This window comes from Netta rufina, assembly GCF_964035555.1.
Source record: "Netta rufina genome assembly, chromosome: 12".
Lineage (NCBI taxonomy): Eukaryota > Metazoa > Chordata > Aves > Anseriformes > Anatidae > Netta > Netta rufina.
The window spans coordinates 15,471,849-15,489,931 of NC_140135.1; the positions used below are offsets into that span (position 1 = coordinate 15,471,849).

Sequence of the window (18,083 nt, forward strand, 5' to 3'; positions counted from 1 at the left end):
AGCAAACCTGGGTAAAAATTAACGGAGTAACCCAGTTCAGCACAAGATGAGCTTGTGCTTCACGGAAATGGGCTACAGAAAACAAGAAGGGAAAACGAGTGGCTCTGCTGCCTGCTTTCCTCATGTTCAGAAAAAGAAGTGGTAAATCAAATGTGTTGTTTGTTTTTTTTCCCCACTATAGTGGCAGCAAGCACCTCAACCAAAAAATTAATCAAAAGGAATTCCTTTCATGTGTGCTGGAGATATCTTCAAGCCACAGAGTAAAGACAAATAACTCACAGAAACAGATCTAACAAAACCCACAGGCATTAAAAAAAAAAAGTCATCTGGTAAACCCTGAGATAATTATACTGTTCAAGTACAAAGCTCAACCATTTGAATGAAATCACAGCTTATATTAAATATATGCAGAAGAAAGATTAAATCACATTACTTGGCTTAGATCTCATGAATAGTTTAAAGTCTAATCTCTCCTGTATTGTTCCATTTACCACAGAAGTAGTGGAGAAGGCAACCTGATTTACAAAAAAAAGAAAAACAGCAAAAATAACAATTCCCAAAACAGCCTGTTCTGTTTCATTTATTCGCTGAACCAAGAAAAACACACGTACGATTTTAAAAAGCTTCCACAAATTTAACATAACCTCCCCAAACCGTCAGGCAGCCTCAAAAAAGTCGCTCAGCACGCCGACTCCCCCACCCGCTCGGTCCTGGTGCCCAACCGATGTATTTTTAATTGAAATTCTCCTTGCCAATTTTTATATTACTCTTTGTACTTAGTCATTTCTCTGCGAGTACAAGCCATGCTTTGACACAACGCTTAATAATTCAGCAGCGAAGGCTCTGCTTACCCACACGGACCACATGTTAGGCAGCCCTCCTGATTTATGGAGAGAACTCCATCGATCCGAATCAATCGCACTCTCCCCTGCATCTGCGGGAGAGAGCTGATAACCTCAACAGTCCTCGGGGGAAAAAAAATGCTGCATTTCAAACGCCGAGAGCCCATAGGTCCAGAAGAAAGTCAGCTGAAGCTGAGCAAAGCTCGGGGCGGGCTTGCTCTGGCTGATGCCCAGGGGAGCAGGGCACAGCCTGCCTGGGCTCATTGTTGGTGAGGTGACTTCTGCTGGGTGTCCTTGAGGGGAGGAGGGATGGCCAGTACCATAGGACAGCAAAAAGCTGGCGTTTAAACAAGTGCCCTTTCTCCTACACGAAGGCTAAAGCTTCTATGGATGTTTTCAGCGGGGAGAGAACAGTGACAGCATGGGGCAAACCAGCTCCAGAGGGGTGCTCAGTGGGTCTGTCCCGCCAACCACCAGACCAAGCACAACAACACACAGGAGCAAAAGGCATGGAGAAAGGACCAACAATCCTTGACCATGAGCGAGGTCAGCATGGTCAACACGTAACCATGCTGCGACGGGGCTTGACTCCCAAACCTTGTCCTTTGTCCCCACCAGGAATGACGAGGCGTGCTCTAGCAGAGCATCACCTACCCAAATCGCCTTTTTCTTAATGAAAGTCCACGCACAGCCAAGTGACACAAAGGGACCCAGCCAGGCAAGCCCATTCCTGCCTCCTCTCTGCTCCAAGGACGTGCCGCCTCACTGCACGCACCCATGGGTAGGTCACTGCCACCTTCAGCAAGGACAACGGGCTGGAGAACAGCAGAGCCCAACTGGCTGAGTTTCCCAGAAAAGTTAACTTTGCAGATAAAGCCAGCATGAAAAGCCCGGAGAGCAACACAGGGTGGAGAGAACAGGGGAAAAGGCTACTTGAAAGACTTAAGAAGGGCGGAGGGAGGAAATCCAAACTTTTTTTTTTCCCCAGATAGAAACTTCACAGGCAGCCAGCCCTTTCCTGGAGCAGAGGAGCACAGCCCAGCCTCCGGGGAGCATCGCACACATGGGCGGCAGTGCCAGCGGCACGGGTCCTGTCCCAGCCACTGCTAAGAGCACGTGGGGAAGCGAGCCGTGCCAGACAGCCTGGAAATAGAGCACTTACAGCTTTGATTAATCTGCTGCAAGAGGAGCCAGAGACAGGCAGTAACCCTTATTTCTCCTAATGATAGCCCCTGGCTGTGTTACCTGCTACACGAGCAGGAGCCAGGAGACGTGCCTCTCCTCCCCTTAGCTGAGGGGTCGCCATCTCATCAGCACACACTGGCAAGTGGGGAAATAAGAGAGTGGAAGAGACTATCCTCTGAAAACACAGAAGGATGGATGGACAGACACAGTGCCCCTAGCACCCAGGAGGGGCAGCTGGTTGGATGCACCCCCTCACAGTCCTCAGTTACCATCTGGAAAATCGCCCAGGAGAAATGGGTCATCTGCAGACCTGGCTCATCTGGGCCTTCTGCAGACACCGCGCATCCACAGGGCAGTGACACCGGTCAGGAATACAAGGGATCACCTCATGGCTCCCAGCCCAGCCGGGGGGACATGGGGCAGAGGGTGGAGAAAGCTCTGCCCAGGCCCCAGGGACAGAGCTGGCGGCAGTGGTGCCCAAGTTACCGGCTCTCACAAATCACTTGCTTCCTCTGAAAGTGCTACATTACCGGGCAAACCCAGTCCCCTCCTTTCCTGGCATCTTGGAGAGCTTCCCCACAGACACGAACTGCTCTGTGCTAGCAGCTGGGGCACCACAGGGATCTCAGCCCTCGCCTACTGGCGAGTCAGCTCACCGCACGTCCCGCAGGAGCTGCTGTCCTGCCCCTCGGTCAGCGGCTCCGCGTGGTCAGTCGCTGCCTTTTAATTAACTCTCTTCCTCCAAACCTGGTAGTTTGACTTACAGAAAGAGCCGGGAGGTTAGAAAAGGGCACGGTTTGTGCAGTCCTGAGTCCTACGTCCCAAGGGAGACGAAGCACCATCCCCTTCGCAGGGATGAAAAAGCCTAAATGCTTTTTGGGTGCTTTTTTGCCAATCCATGAATCACACAACACTGCATTTTTCCCAGCAAATATGCCACATCGTCTGTAATTATAGCTTCAGTTCAGCAGCTATTCGCAGAAAGTCGGGGTAGTATGTGATGCAGAAAGCCAAACAGACCAAAGCCAGCAGATACTGACTGGGAAAGCATTACTTAATTGATGCTATTTTGTGGAAAGTATGTTGCTACTGTTCAAACACAACCACTGCCCTTTGGAAGTTTTCAGGACCTCAGCTCTTCCCCTGCCCTGCTGGCAGCTGGGGTTACGAAACCCTCGTTCACAGTGCTGCAGCATTTTATTTTTTTTTTTTGGCAGACCAAAATAAAAGTTCGACCAGCATGCTGCTGGCATCTCAAATTCAGCATCACAGGAACACTCCAGAGCAGAGAACAGAAAAAGGCTTTTGAACAAGAGCCTAAACGCTTTTGCAGCAGTCACAAAGAAAATATAGCGAGGTCTTCTCTCCTTCGGACCTCTTTCCTCTCCGTTCCCCAGCTCAAGCTGTGCACACACGTCTGCTTGCGGAGCAGCTATTTTAGAAAGGCAGCGAGCTCGTCAGAGCACAGGCAGCGATTTGCCCTGACAAAAATTAGTGTAAGAGCAAAGTGGAAAAAAGAAAGCTCCAAGTTTGCAACTGTCAGTGCTTGCATCAGCCTGAAGAGCTATAATTTGCTGGTTTTCTAGTTGTTTTCTGTTCCTTCAAAAGCCTGAGCTCTTCGGTTATAGAAGCAAACAAACAACAAAATCTGAATGCCACGTTATGCTTCTCTGCTTGGTGACACTTCTTTAACCCCGTGCCCCTGTTCCAGCTCTGCCAGCGGTTCAGAGGTGGGCTGCAGGTGAGCAGCCCCTGTGCACGGGGGGGGGGTTTGGGCATAGCCCCCCGGTGAGAGCAGCCAGGGGCACAGCTGGCTCTCTCTGACTGCTCCATATTAAGTTCTTCCCCCTCCACACAAGCTCAAGCTGTTGCGTTCTAACCTGCCCCTGCTGTTCCACAGGAAAACATTTCTACAGAAGTAACGGGGAAAAAAAGGGGGATGAAATGGAGACATCACCTGGCTCAGCCCTCGCTCCCAGGCAGAATCAGCTCCAGGTGCCCCAGACCCCATCCGCAGTATTTTCTCCTCCGGGTCACTACAGCAACCAGATTTCTCCTCCAGGCTGCACACGCAGCTACACTAGGCAGCGGAGCAGTGCAATTAGCCCAGCGAGAGAGAAACCCTCAACACGTGGCCTATAATAGTTTATCCTCAGGAAATCCTTTTGGCTCTTGTTCCTGTCAGGCTGGGTAATGCAGCCGCAGAGTCAATCCAGCCTAGCACACGTTATCCCATCTGCAGCAGCAGGATCTGACAGAGCCCCCAGGCTGAGCACAACCAGCTGTACGGCAGCCGGGGGGGGGAAGAAATCAGCTCATGCATGGGAACCGAAACCTCCCGGAGCAGGGGACTGAGCCAGCTGCTTGTAGGGATGCTGGTGCACGGCCGTGGGTGCCAGGCTCAGCGCACGAGGGCTTGCGGTGCAAATCAGCCACGGCTGCGGAAGCCAGCGGGGTGCAGGCTGGACTGCTGTGTCTAGGAGAGCGGGGCAGGAGCCTGGCTGGGACACGGCCCCGGTGACTCACGGCACATGCAGCCCAGCCATTCCCACCCTGCCTGACCCAAAAGCCTCTTTCCATAGGCAGGGAAAGGAACAAGGGCGCCGTTATCCTCCCCGTTATCAAGACAAGTTCCTTCACACGCGAGGTTTCCTCTCCCTGCGCATCTGAGCTTCCCACCCGGCACTTACCGGAATGGTATCTGTCAAGTGGAAAGTCCCACTTCCATCCATTCAACTTCATTGGAAGAAGCCACCCTGCAGAAAGCGCTCAGAACGAGGTACTCCACAAAATTAATTTGCCCGACGCAGGGACGGCAGCCCTCTGGCCATCGCAGCCAACCTCACCGCGCTCCCTCCCTGAGCAAACATTCACCAGAAAAGGTGAGCTGGAAGTAAGGGAGAGGGGAGGAAAAAAAAAAAGCAACCCCCTTCCACAACTCAGAGAGCAAAAACCCAGCATGCAAACAGCGCTCTCCGTGCTGGTAAATCAACGCTGCATCCGAGGCTGGGCTGTGCAGCCCCGGCCGAGCATCCTGGCTGCCCCAGCCCCGCAGGACGTTACATCACCGCCCAGCCCCAGCGGCCGTGCTTTGTTCCAGCCCCGGGGAGGAATTACAGGGAAATCATCATAAAAGATGGCAGGGCTGCTCACGAAGTGGATTTTTTTTTTTCCCCTTCATTTAATTTCCCGGCAGTGAGATTTTCCCCTCCCTCTCGCCACCAAGCCAATTGAAACGCAGGCAGCGGAGCACAGCTTCACCGTAGTCTAGCAGCACTTAATTTTTATTACTGCTGAAAATAGCCTGGATCACAACAGCAAAGCAATGCTTTATATCATCTAGTCCTGCTTGTTGCACACCTTACTCAGCTTTTACGTATCCTGGATTGTTCAAGAAAAAAAGTGCTTGTTTTGCAGATCTGTGCATTTGCCACAATATTTCAAAAAATATTTATCTATCAAATAAGTGTTGCCACTGTTTTCTATTTTGTGATAGGCTTATAAAATGTTATAAGTAGTACACGGCATACTTTAAGATAAGGCCAGGTAAGACAACTGCTTGCCTATCCTTGGAAGATAAACAGCAAGAAATTACCAGCCCCTCCAGACATAGCCCTACGAGAGCAAGACTGGGGCTGGATCAAGGACTCTTCCACTCACAAATCCTGCAACCTTCGGCTGAAATCACCGAGAAAAAGCCTACAACAAAGCATTGCTTGTTCAAGGCTACAGAAAAGGCATAACAGGAATCTTGGTCAACAAAAGTAACGAGCCTGGTTCACCCCCAAAATGGCCCACCAGGTGCTTAGCCTCGATTTCAGCTGCAGGAGAAAAACAAAAAGCCCTTTCCAAACAGCCATATCAAAGATAAGTGCATTAACCTTTCATTAAGGAGAACGGAACAAATGTCTCTGAACTACAAATGCTATCAATTACAGCTTAATGTCAGGAGTGGGCATGATTTTTTAGACTAAACTGGCTTCAGTTGAAATTCTACCTCAAACAGAATGACTGAAGTTCTGAAAAAATGCCTGCGGTCAGCAAGATGCAACAGGTCCCCCAAAAAGACAGCTGAACTTACTGCAAATCACAACTTTAAGATATTGCATAATAAGCTAAAAAAGCCATTTACAGAGTACTGGTTCTGAAGAGCAGCCGTGCTCTCTCAGCAGAAAGCACCGAGATGCGAGCATGGCCAAAAAGGAGGCAGCTCCTGTTTTGTAGGGTTACTGCTCCACCAGCCTGCCCCCTTTACTGCCTCACAGCATGACGTGATGAGCAACAGCACTGGTGAAAGCGGGCGAAAAAAGCCAACACCAACAAAAACCAAACACCAACCAACAGACAAAAAAGAAGCGAAGTCACATCCCACAGCAGCCAGGCTGAGCCGTGCAGGGCGCCCCTCCCATGCAGCCAGGGATCAACCCGAAGAGCTCACCCCAAATCACTTTCAGCTAAACCCCTCAGGGAGGCACATCCCCTGCCAGCACACAAACTGAGGCTTTACTAACGGTTTCATTTCTGAATGAGGAAGGAGAGGAGGAAAAACCCGCCCCTGACTGATACCTTTGTACCAGCCCCATCCTTTGCCCGAGCTGCACAGGATGCAACCTGTGTGGTGCCTTACACCAGCCACCAGCATTCACCAGCCTGGATTTCAGCTAAACCGAAGAAGAACCCATAAGCAAATACATCTATTTATTTATATTTAATGCATCTATATTCATATATACTTAATGCATGTATATTTAATGCAGAAAGATTTTTTAAATGCACATCTCTATTGACATCTGGGAGTGCAATCCTGGGGAGTTTCACTCGGAGCCGCTGCAGACGGTCAGCAAACGGGCCCTGCATGGCCCAGCCATGGGGCAGGAAGATGCAGCCCTGCAGAACAGGACCAGGACATTTCGCTGTCCCCCCACACTACACACCAGTCACAGGGAGCCTGGCCTGTGGCAGCTCTCACATGCACAACCCGATCCTGACACACCACCACAGCGACTCACGTTCATCCCACAAAGCACACTGATTTGCAGGGCTCTGTTTTGTGCTATTTCAATTTTTGAAAGGTTAAACTACTTTAAAAGGACTCACTCTTACTGCAGTATTACTTGCACTTATGAAATCACTGGGCTTTGCTCCCCATTTTTCTATGTATTTTTCAAGAGTCAGCTTGCACCGTGGACCCCCTGCAGCAGGACAGGACCACCTCCTCCCTGCCCAGCAGCAGGACACTTGGGCACTTCACACCCACACACTTCAGCAGCAGCTCTATGCCCTCGAGAAAGCACAGGACAGACACTGCTGAGGGGCTCTCATCCCCACAACAGTGGCACGAGGTGTTTTCTGCTCAAGAAAGTTCCCTGTTAAGGCAAATTTCAATTACAGTCTCTGACTGCTGCAGCATGACAAGATACAATAAAGCAAAAGAGTACAGAACATTTTGAAAGCCAACATATTGCTATTGCAGCAACTTCACATCCAGGACAGTCCGTGAAAGGAGATTTTAAATGCGTATTGATGTTTTTCCTTCTCACTTGTGACAAAGCCACTTTAAAGGAAGCTTCTAGATAACTTTCTGGTCACAACCTGGTGGTGCTGGGATCCCTGAAGGCGAAGTCCAAAATCCACAGGACCATCTGCCACCACCCTAACCACATGCCCAAAGGAGGAAAATATAGAAATGATGCTGTGTTGTCTTTTATCCTCCTCTTGCTTTATAAAATCTGTTCCCATGCGCTCATATCCCACTGTCCACTGGAAGCACAGTGGTTAGAGAGCAGCAGGGCTGCACTGCATTAGTGGAGCCATCCTGTTGAGAGGGTGCAGAGCCACGGGAGAGCAAAGCTACAGCAGAGTACAGAGCATCATTGTGAATGGAGTTAAATCCAGTTGGTGGCTGGTCACAACCAGTGCTCCCCAGGGCTCATTACTGGGGCCAGTTTTAATAGTTTTATCAGTGCTCTTGATGAGGGGATCGAGTGCACCCTCAGAAAGTTTGCAGGTGATACCAAGTTGGGTGGGAGCACTGATGTGGGCAGGAAGGGCTTGCAGAGAGATCTGGATGGGCTGTGTCCAGTCGTATGGCATTCACCAAGGCCTGGTGCGTGTGCTGCACTTGGGTCACAACAACCCCATGTGCTGGGGTAGGTTCAGGGAAGAGCAGCTAGGTGTGCAGAGGAGAGCAACAAAGCTGGTGAAGGGCCTGGAAAACAAGTGTTATGAGGAGAGATTGAGGAAGAGGGGCAGTTCACTCTGGAGAAAAGGAGTCTGAGGGGAGACCTCGTGGCTCTCTGTAACTGCCAGAAAGGAGGCTGCAGCAAGCAGGGTGTCAGTCTCTTTTCTCAGGTGACAAGAGATAGGATGCAAGGCGATCACTCAAGTTGCACCAGGGGAGGGGTAGATTAGATCTCAGGAAGAGTTTCTTCACGGAAAAATGTGGTTATAGGTAAGGACAGGCTGCCCAGGGAGGCAGGGAGTTGCCATCCCTGGAGGTATTTAAGACACGTGGATGTAGGGACATGGTTTATTAGTGGACTTGGTAGTGTTAGGTTAATAGACTTGATGATCTTGAGGGTCTTTTTCAACCTCAATGATTTTGATGTTATTGTTGCCATAAGTGACTTAGCATCACCCTTCCCAATCCCCACCCGCAGGACACGCTCTGATGGGCACAGTGTCCCAGAGGCAAGGGGCAGTCTGAGCACGGCATGCTCCACCACAAATCACTGCCACAGCACTCACAATTAACAGAAGCACAATGGTGTCAAACTCCACAGCAGCACCTGCTCATCCCCTGCAGGAACAAGAAGAGCCACAGCTGCACACCCCAAAGCTGGTGGTGGTCACAGCCCTACAATCTCCTAGTAATTCAAATGGTGGAGACCAAGCAAGGCACTGCCTATTCACCAGAGATGAGAGGAGCAGAGGTTGCAGATGACAAGCGCAGTTCTCCCAGCTGGCCTGTGCTGGTATTTAATCAGTTGTAGAGATCAAAGCTCAAATCTCCTGATGCAAGTCCACTGGCTGAGGAGAGAACCAAGCAGCTAAAGTCCACAACTTGTGTGCTTTCAGTGGGCTGCAGCATTGGGGAAACTGCTGGGCAAAAACCAGCCCACCCTTCCCACTGCTAGGCCTCAGCAAGCACAGAAATATTTCCGAGATGAAGTACCAGGAGAAGCAGTGTTCAACCTAAACTCACACATAAGGTAATGCCTAAGCTCACCTCGGGACAGATTGTGCCAGCAGAGCACAAGGGTTGCAGCCTGCTCCTGCCCTGACCCGTCAGCGGGACCGTGGTGGACACTTTCCAGCAGAGGGCCACCGACAGGTGCTGGGAAAGCTCTGCGGCTCCCACCAGCCTCACCACATCCCAAACACGATTAAATACCAGGAACTCCCTTGAAAAATCCCCCAAGATAACATTTTCTGGGAAAGACAAACGGCTTAGCAGCACACTTGAATGACCCCACTTCCAAGTTTCTTGGGAGACAGAAAATCCACCCTTCCTAGGCAGCGTGACCCAAGGGCTACCTCCTGCCTGCAGAAGTCCTCCGACCGCACGCAGCATCCTGGAGAACTGACAGCCAGCAGCAGGGGCTGCTGCACATGGGATCCTGGGGGAAGGATGCTCCCAGGCAGCCAGCTCACATGGCTGGAAGCGCGGTCACTGTCTGCACAGCCCTTGTTTCAGGGCATTCTCAACCAGCTTTGCTTAAGCTAACATTTCAGCATTAAGCCAGCCTCCCCTGCAGCGAGGATATAAGCCGTTACAGACAGAAAGCAGGAGCTTTAATCAGAAAGGAAGTGCATAAACCAAGGGCAACAGGATGAAATTAAAGACAAGTCTGAAAACCCTGCTATTAATAGACGGCCTGTCTGCTTTTACGATTTCCATTGTTAAAAGCAAATTGCCGTGCTTACGGATGCAATTCAGTGCGAAGCAAAGCTCCAAACCTTGTCTGTACAACCCAGCAAATCACTGTTATTCTTTGCAAAATACCAACTGGAGACAGAAAGGGTTTTAAGTGAAGAATAAAATACAGCCCCTGCACACATCTAGATCTCGGCAGAAAAGTTGCTACGCACAATGGACTTCAATTGGTAGCACCACTTTACCCACCAGTGCTTGACCTGTGCTGCCCAGCCCCTCCTCACAGCAGTTTCTTACCTCTCTGGACTTTAACTATACACTTGAACACTTCCATACAGCTGCTTGTCCGAGGCTGGTTTTCTTTGTTTTGTTTGAATTTATTTATTTTTAGACAAAAAGTTGAGCTATTTCTGGGACAATAAGGCTCCAGTTAGGAGCTTTGCAATTTTAAAGAGAAACTGTTACAGGAATTTGAGAAACTCCTGTTTTCCAGGGTATGGACGTTGACAGGGGACTTCAGGCCTGGAAAGAACCATCTGCAGCTGGCAGGCACCGACCCAAAGCAGTGATGCTGTTGCAAGCAGGAGGCTGCTCCCAGCTCTCACACTTTTAGGGAGCACGTGGCCTCTTGGGGCTGCTCCCCATGAGCAGGCTGCGCCCCAGCAGCAGGTGGGAGCCTCTCTCCCTGGTGTCCATAAGCACATTTCCAACAGCCTTCCAGGGAGCAAAGTCCCACCTTGCATCAGATAACAGCGGATATGGCAGTACAACATACCAAAAGCAGGAGCTGGGAAAAATGGGGCTCACTGCTTGACCGAACAGGTCTGCACCGTGGGAGAGCAACACACTCCCCCCCATCCAAAAAAAAAAACAACACAAAGGGAAAAGCAGGAGCCCCAGCATCACGAGCCATGCCAGCCCACGTGGCTGTCCCACTGCACTTGTTCCTTATTTCTAGCTTCCCGATTTGAGACTCCAGTGTCCTCTCTGCGGTAACACGCAGCCTGCGCTGTGGCTGCTGCCAGCAGAACTCACCCTGAGCCATGAAACAGCCTTATCATGTTAAGGACACTACAAGATAAACTCCAGCAACAAAGCTTTTATTCAGGAGAAGTTAGTCGCTTCATTAGAATCCATGCTCTCTTGAAGTATGGGATTTAGTCAAGCAGAACTGCCACTCGGTGTCACAGGGACACCCCGCAGCGCTGCATGCCCAGACCCAGCCTTCACTGCTTGCAGGTTTTTGTCACTTTAATGAGAGCAAAATGCTCGACTTGGCAGTCGTACACAAGGTATTTGACACGCAGCCTCGCTCTCGAGGTGCTAGCACAGCAGAATGGGAAAAAAAAAAAAGCGATTCTCAAGACTTCTTCCTCCTACCTCTGCTCCTCTTTATTAGAATAGGAACTGCAGTCACACGCTGTAGTGTTTGGTTCGCACTATTTCACAAAAAAGGCAAGTGTGAAAGAAAACCGCAGATGTGCTCCACGTCCCGGAATAGACTATTACATATTTGCTGCAAAAACTCGAGATAAGCATGTAATGCAGCACCCTCCGCCCCACGTGCTCCGGCACAGTTTGCACTCCCACACCCCCCAGAGCTGGGCACGGCTGAGGGCAGCAGCACCCTGCTGCTGTGAAACCTGCCCCTCTGTGTACACAGGGGGGTTTATTTTCCTTCTAAGAAGGGACTTTGGGCTTTTTCCTCATTTTCTGCTGTTTCAGTGCATCTCTGTGGGGCACTGCTCTCCTGCAAAGCATCAGGTGAGACCAACCCCAGGAGCAGCACCCACCTGCCCCTGCTCCTTCCCACTACTGCAGGAGCACCACAGCTTCCCAGGCAGGATCTAATCAGCCCATCAACCTCCGGCACACGCCTCTCAGAGTCAACACATGCCTTCTCTCAGGCCTTTCTTCTGTCTTTGTTCTTCCCCAAAGGTGAGAGGGGCTGGGCAGCAACAGCTTCGGTGACACAATGGGACAAAACGCTCCGATCCCAGGGTTTTGTGCCCTGGGGAAGGTGGAGGAGCCTCAGGGCTCTGGGTGTGTGGGGCAGGGCAGCAGAAATGCACCCAGGCTGCCCCCACCCAAACCTTGCAACACCAGACTTCCCCTGCACGCTCCCCTGCTGTAGGTTTAACGCCAACAGCGGGCAAAACTCAGCCTAGGGGACACAGAGCAGGTGGTGGAGCACAGCCAGGGCTGCACGGAGGGGAGCGGGCTGGCAGCCACAGGTGATGAGCCCGGCTCCTGCACACCCATCCTCTGCATCCCCGCTCTGCAGCAGCCTGCACGCGATTTTGTAATTAAATAAAATGAGCCCCAGATGGAAAACCTCCACATTAAAGCAGCGCTACGCACGCAAATTAGAAGTAACAGCCTGCTACAAGGGCTGCACAAAGCAAACCCGGTTACCTTCCCTCTCCAATAACAAGCAGCAGCCTGGCCTCAGGCACTGCACCAGGGACACGCGAGGGACAGGCTGCTTTTCCAGCGACAGGCTGACTTTCCTGAGCTGTGGGCTGCTAGCAGCCATGTGGCAGAGGCAGGACTGAGACCCAGGGAGGAGGCAGGTGAGACATTATCATCACCAACCTGCAGGAAGACAAAGACACGATAAAATTGGTTTGACTGCACAAGGGATTCCTTCTTAAATAAAAGCAAACGTTCTAAGAGCCAACAACAACAGGGTCATGAGTAATTTCTCTGTCTGGGTTTCTTCATTTGTTCTTACAAAGTTCAAACCCGTGCTAACCCCGCCACATTGGCAATCCAGATTCCCCGCCTGCCAGCCACAGCCTCATAGCTGTGGCCCGGAGGTATGGCTGTCTGCAACTTCAGAAGAATCCAGGGAAGGTAATTAAGAGAAAAAGCACGTTATCTTTGATCCGCCACACAGGGACCTGCGCCTCCAACCTCTAGGCGTGCTGGGAGGAAGCTGCTGCTGCTCCTGGACCTGCTGCGCCCACCCCAGTGTGCGTGGAGACCTCCCCTGGTTGCCATCACGGGCACCCCATCCGCTTCTGCAGCCTTCCCACTAAAGGGATGCACGCAGAGCTAGGCTATAAGTGAGACCCCAATGCCAAAATCTGTTCGCAGAAGATAATTGAAGTTGTATTTCTAGTTGACAGTATCTCCTTAAAGTGGATTAACCGTGGCAATCCAATCCTGCCTCCCCACAGCGATCCTGTCCGATTCTCATCCTGACAGCAGTGATCTCACTGGTGTAAACTGAAGCTCAGAAACCAGTTTGTTCCTGCAGGAAGCACACATCTGTATCCTGGAGTAGCAGCACAGCCCCTAACACACATCTCCCCTGTTGCTCTTTCAGCATCCCATTTCGTACCCTATGCAGGATAAGGAAGTTTATAGAAGGGAAAAACAGAGCCACAGAATGGCCATATTGGCAGGGTAAGAAACATTCATCACCCATAAGCTGTGAAATACACCTGAAAACCGTATGTTTAATATCCATTAGCATTTACGAGCCTCTGGCAGAGGCCACACCGGGGAGAAGCGACACCATTTGTCAGAGGATCCTTACGGACACCTCAGTGCCAGATCACCTTCAGCCCTCAGTAACTGCAGTGAGTTTCCCACAGTGCCACAGCCCAAGCATCTCTATGCCCTGTGCTGCCCATGTACTCGGCCACGGGGCTGAGGGCACCCCTGTGGCCTCTAAGGAGATGTACATGGAGCCCTCTCCTCCCAGGGAGCAGGAGGGGCCCTGACTAACCCAGACGGGCTGGGGACAGGGCAGAGCAGAGCCACTATCTGCCCGAGTCCTGGCTGCGTTGGCAGGGACGTGCACCTGCCTGATAACAAGCACAGCACGCTGCCACTCTCATTGTACTTGCAAAGCTGGGAAAGGCGTTCAACAGCCTGCTGCCCCTGAGCTTTAGCAAAGGCCTCCTATTCCTTCACGCACGAGGATGATACCGCCAGGCACCCAGGGATCCCACCGCCACCTCTGCAGCTCCCCAGCACCTGCTTACACCAGGCAGCCACCCAAAGGAGCTTTTAGCTGAACTCGGTAGCACCAGAAGCTGCTTCAGACCTCAAGTGCCTGCTGATGTGTGTTAGAGAAAGCCTCCGACTCGGTACAGGTAGGAAACGCACAGCAGCAGGCAGAGCTAAGCCTCAAGTCAGGAACTTGGGGCACGGAGATCAGGTCTGATGAATTTGTCCCTAGGGTTGTAAAACGCGAGCTGCATTTTCTGCAGGGCTAACCCACAATCTTAAACTGAAACGCAACCTCAAAGTGCAAAAGACAGAAACCAACCATCTGTGCTCCCAGCGCTGCTGTCGTGCAACCTCCCGACTTCAAAGGGAAGCCAGCCCCTTGTGCTAAAAGCACCAACAGCTCTCCCCAAACCATCCCCCAGTACAAAAACTCATTTTCCAGGGGCTTTGCCCCTCGCAGGCGCATTGCCCTGGCAAACACCCGGGTGCCAGGAGGTGCAGGGTGCCTTGCAAGCAGCTCCCGGCCCCCACGGGTGTGTGTTGTGTGTGTGTCCGAGCAGGAGCAGCCACGCACTGCGCAACCAGCAACAGCACGAAACACAGAGGAGCTGCCGAAATGATGTCAAAACGCCGGGTCCGCCACACTCGCTGCGGAAGAGGGAGGGAAAAAAATAAAATGAGTAATTACGGAGCCCGCTCCAAGCAGTGAGGTCACGGTGCGATCTCCGAGCAGCTCATGCGGCCCCGGGGGGGGGTGCTCGGCGTGTTAGCCGGGGACACGAGGCACTCAGCACCCAGCCGGAAAGCATGGGCTGCCGCCGTGCACAGGGAAGTCCCTTTTCGGGGGGGAGAGAGAAAAAAAATGAAAAGATAAAAATATTTCATTTTTTTTTTCCCGAGGGGGGAGAGTGTTTTTTTTTTTTTTTTTTTTTTGCAAAGAGGAAAAAAAAAAACCCTGGGCTCTCGCAGCAAAGCCTAGCACCAGCAGCACGAGGCCGAGAGCCGCCCCACGGCCCCGACAATCCAACGCAGGGAAATAAAATCCCCCCACCACCATCAGCATCACCTCCAGCCCCCCGGCCCCGCACTCACCAGGCGGCTCAGGCTGCGGCGGAGCATCGCGGCAGCGCCCGGCTCGGCTCGGCCCGGCCCGGCTCAGGCTGCCCGCGGGCCCCGCCGCCGGCCGCGCACCATGCCCGCCGCGGGGCCCCGCCGGCCGGCCCGCTGCGGGCGCTGGGCTCGGTAGGGCGCTCCCCGGCCCGGCCCAGCTCGGCTCCGCCGCCGGGCGCTTTCCCCTCGCCCCCGCGCCGCTCTTTTGTCCGGCCGCGCCCGGGAGGCGGAACCGCTGTGCCCGGAGCAGCCTGGGAGCTGTAGTGCTGCGGGGAGCACAGCGCTGCCCACCCCCTTGCTCCGTCCTGAGCCCGCACGCAGCACACCCCCGGCAGGGCCACGCTGCTGCTGCCCCAGCCCCGGGGCAGCTCTCCCGTGCAGCTGTTACCTGCGAGAAAGCAGAGCCCCGATAGAGGAAACCAGCAAACAATGCCGGGCGGCGCTGTAAAATACCGAGTGGAAGCCGAACACAGCAGCCGTGGCTGTTCTTGGAGGCTTCCCAGCGCTCTGCAGTGGGCAATGAGCTGATAAACGACGCCCAGCAAAACTTTAGGACCAGGCCCCTTCGTGCCTCCAAAGGCTATGTCCTACCAGGCTCACCCAGAGCAGAAATTCCCCCCCCCGTGTTTATCCCTGCAGGCGCGGTTATTCAGCTCCCTGTCATTAAGCTGGGAGGGGAAATTGGTCTCAGCAGCACCACAGGAGCAGCCCTGCAGCTACGCTTTACCCTTTGTGACTTGCAAACCAGACGGGGAGCGTTTTGTACAGCATAGCCTGAAACGCTGCTGTCATCATCTTTAAAAGCTGCATTAAAATGCAAGATTCGGGCTGCGATACGGGATTAAGCAGCAGACAGTTCATTTTCCCCAGAAAGACGTCAGAGAAACCGAGGCCATCAGCACTCCCCCGCTGCTGCAGCCTGGCCCGGGGGCAGCAAAAACCCCTGGCTCAGCAGAAGCCGTCCAGGCACGGAGGAAGTGAGGCCATCCCCTGGGCTTCCCCACACCCCAAACAGCCTGAATTGCACTGCTCACGGCCTTCCCCAAAGCACCCTTCCCAAGGCATCCAGCCCCAGAGGACCCCCGACAGTGGGAGCACCTCGGCTGGCCTCAGATGCCGGGCAGGGGGCTCCAGACAGAGGCAACGGAGCCGGGCAGAGCACAAGGATGCTGCACAGCCCCCTTGTCCTGCAGCCCCTGCTTTGAAGTGTGGGCACAGCTCGCCCCCGCTGCTCTTGCACATTGCTCGGCAGGGCAAGAGGAGTCTTTGCTTCTCCTGCCACCCTGTGGCCGTTCCGAGGATGTCCTCGCGGAGAAAAAGCAAAATTGGCCCCAAACCTGCTGTTGTCAATGGCAGTGTGCTGGCTAACTCCTCCTCAAGGGCCATTCCACCTCCTGAGTGCTGATGCACGTTTGTCAGCAGCGTTGTGATGGCCTGGAGCCCATCTCATTAACCCAACTCATCAGGTTCACGTAGGTGCTCATTTGCCAGCAAGGCACAACCTGCTGGTTGACATACAGAGCTCCTCCTTGCACAAGGCAGAAGCACACCACAGCCCCCAGCTCTCAAGGTGATTTTTTTTCCCCAGAGAACCATCCCAGGGCCATCTCCATCTGGGAAGTTCTTGCAGAGACTGGCAGGGTCTGACCTTCCCAGGGGGAGGTGGCCGCATGCCAGGAGCATTTCTGTGCCTTACTGATGGGGAAGGCAAGGAGGAACTGACAACTGTATTTTTCCCTTCCCTTTTCTTGAGAGGGGGCAGATCCTGTACTCATTCAGTGACAAGTGTTCTTTCATAAGAAATGAGAAAGCTTTTGCCAGCAGATCTCAAGCCAGAAGCCCTGTTGAGAATTTCAAATCCACTTTGGGGTCTGTGCTTGCCCTGCCAGCACAAGGCTGACCAACTGGCACAGGCAAGCACTGACCCTGCTGGAGTCCCACTTGGAGCTGCTGACATTTCTGGGTATTTCTGGGTATTTCTGCTCACCTTTCACCAGGACAGGGTGCAGGCTCCCTCCTCCTCTAGTACTCGCCTCCCTGGAAAAAGCAAGTCTTGGCTAGGCTCGAGGGGCCAGCAAGCTCCACATACCACAGTTACAAGGAAGGATGGCTTCATGTTTCCAAAACATGCATGAGGGAAGGAGGTCATGGAAAAGCAAATCTGTCTGTTGAGGGGTTTGCATGCCACAAAATTTGCTTGGGAGTGGTGCGCAGTGCCAGGTCCCAGCCATATCCCACACCAAAACCACCTGCTTTGGACCATGGCCCCCTCTGGGAAGCCAAAGTATGCAGCAAGCACCTCCTGGGGAGTGCCTTAAGGAGCTGGGCTGCCACAGGCCAAGCTTTTTGCAACTGTCACAGAGAAAAGGAAGGAAAAGGCAAAAGTTCAGTCTGTGCTGTGCTCTACAGAGTTGACTCAGCAGCAGCACGCATGCCGCGGTGTCAGTTGAGCAAGGGGATTTACACATGCCTTTTTTTCCTTTGTAAAGTCCATTTCAAATCAATTTATCACTCCACAAGCAGCTTCCTTTGCTAGAGCAGGGCATAAAGTTCAGATGCTTGTAGCTGCAAGCCTGCATCCCAGTAGGTACCTTGCAACCTAAGTACACAATCCTAGCCAAATAAGCAAAAACACCTAAGACCTACAAAATCAACCCTAAACCCCTTCCTGCAGCTGTGCAATGTATGGAGGATGGATTGGAGTGTCTAAGGCAGAGCACACATGGGTAGCCAAAAAAAGACCTACACAACAGATCAGGGATTTGTGCTAGAGTCTTGCTAAACCCATCTGTGCTGAAGTGTAAATGCAGTTTAATAAGGTATAAGCTCTTCCACATACAAGGCATGAGTTCTGATTGCTACAGAAGACTAAAATGAAAACTTTTGGTTAATAAATTAGCTCTTGATCCTTTTTCCAGCAATATTCCACAGCAAAAGCCCTTCTAATTAGTGCACTATCAGCCTTTCTCAAGAGACACTTTCCCCTTAGTCTGAAATAACCTATTCAACTATACAATGACTTAAAGTGATAATCTATGAAGAAAAAAGACTACCAATTTTAGTTAACAATATCCTTTTGATGAAAAAAATTTTGGGGAGTAGGGGAC

The 18,083-nt window shown here is 52.2% G+C and overlaps 1 protein-coding gene across 3 annotated transcripts in view; it reads right to left on the reverse strand.

Annotated features, from left to right (window-relative positions):
• Nucleotides 1–15,080, reverse strand: part of ATP11C (ATPase phospholipid transporting 11C (ATP11C blood group)) — a 56,485-nt gene extending 41,405 nt beyond the window's left edge. For all 3 annotated transcript variants that reach the window (XM_084293823.1, XM_084293824.1, XM_084293825.1), the window contains exon 1: nucleotides 14,959–15,080. In XM_084293823.1, coding sequence (XP_084149949.1) covers nucleotides 14,959–14,985 — 27 coding nt within the window. In that variant the 5' untranslated portion in view covers nucleotides 14,986–15,080. The remainder of the gene's footprint in view (nucleotides 1–14,958) is intronic.
• Nucleotides 15,081–18,083: the final 3,003 nt, after the last annotated feature.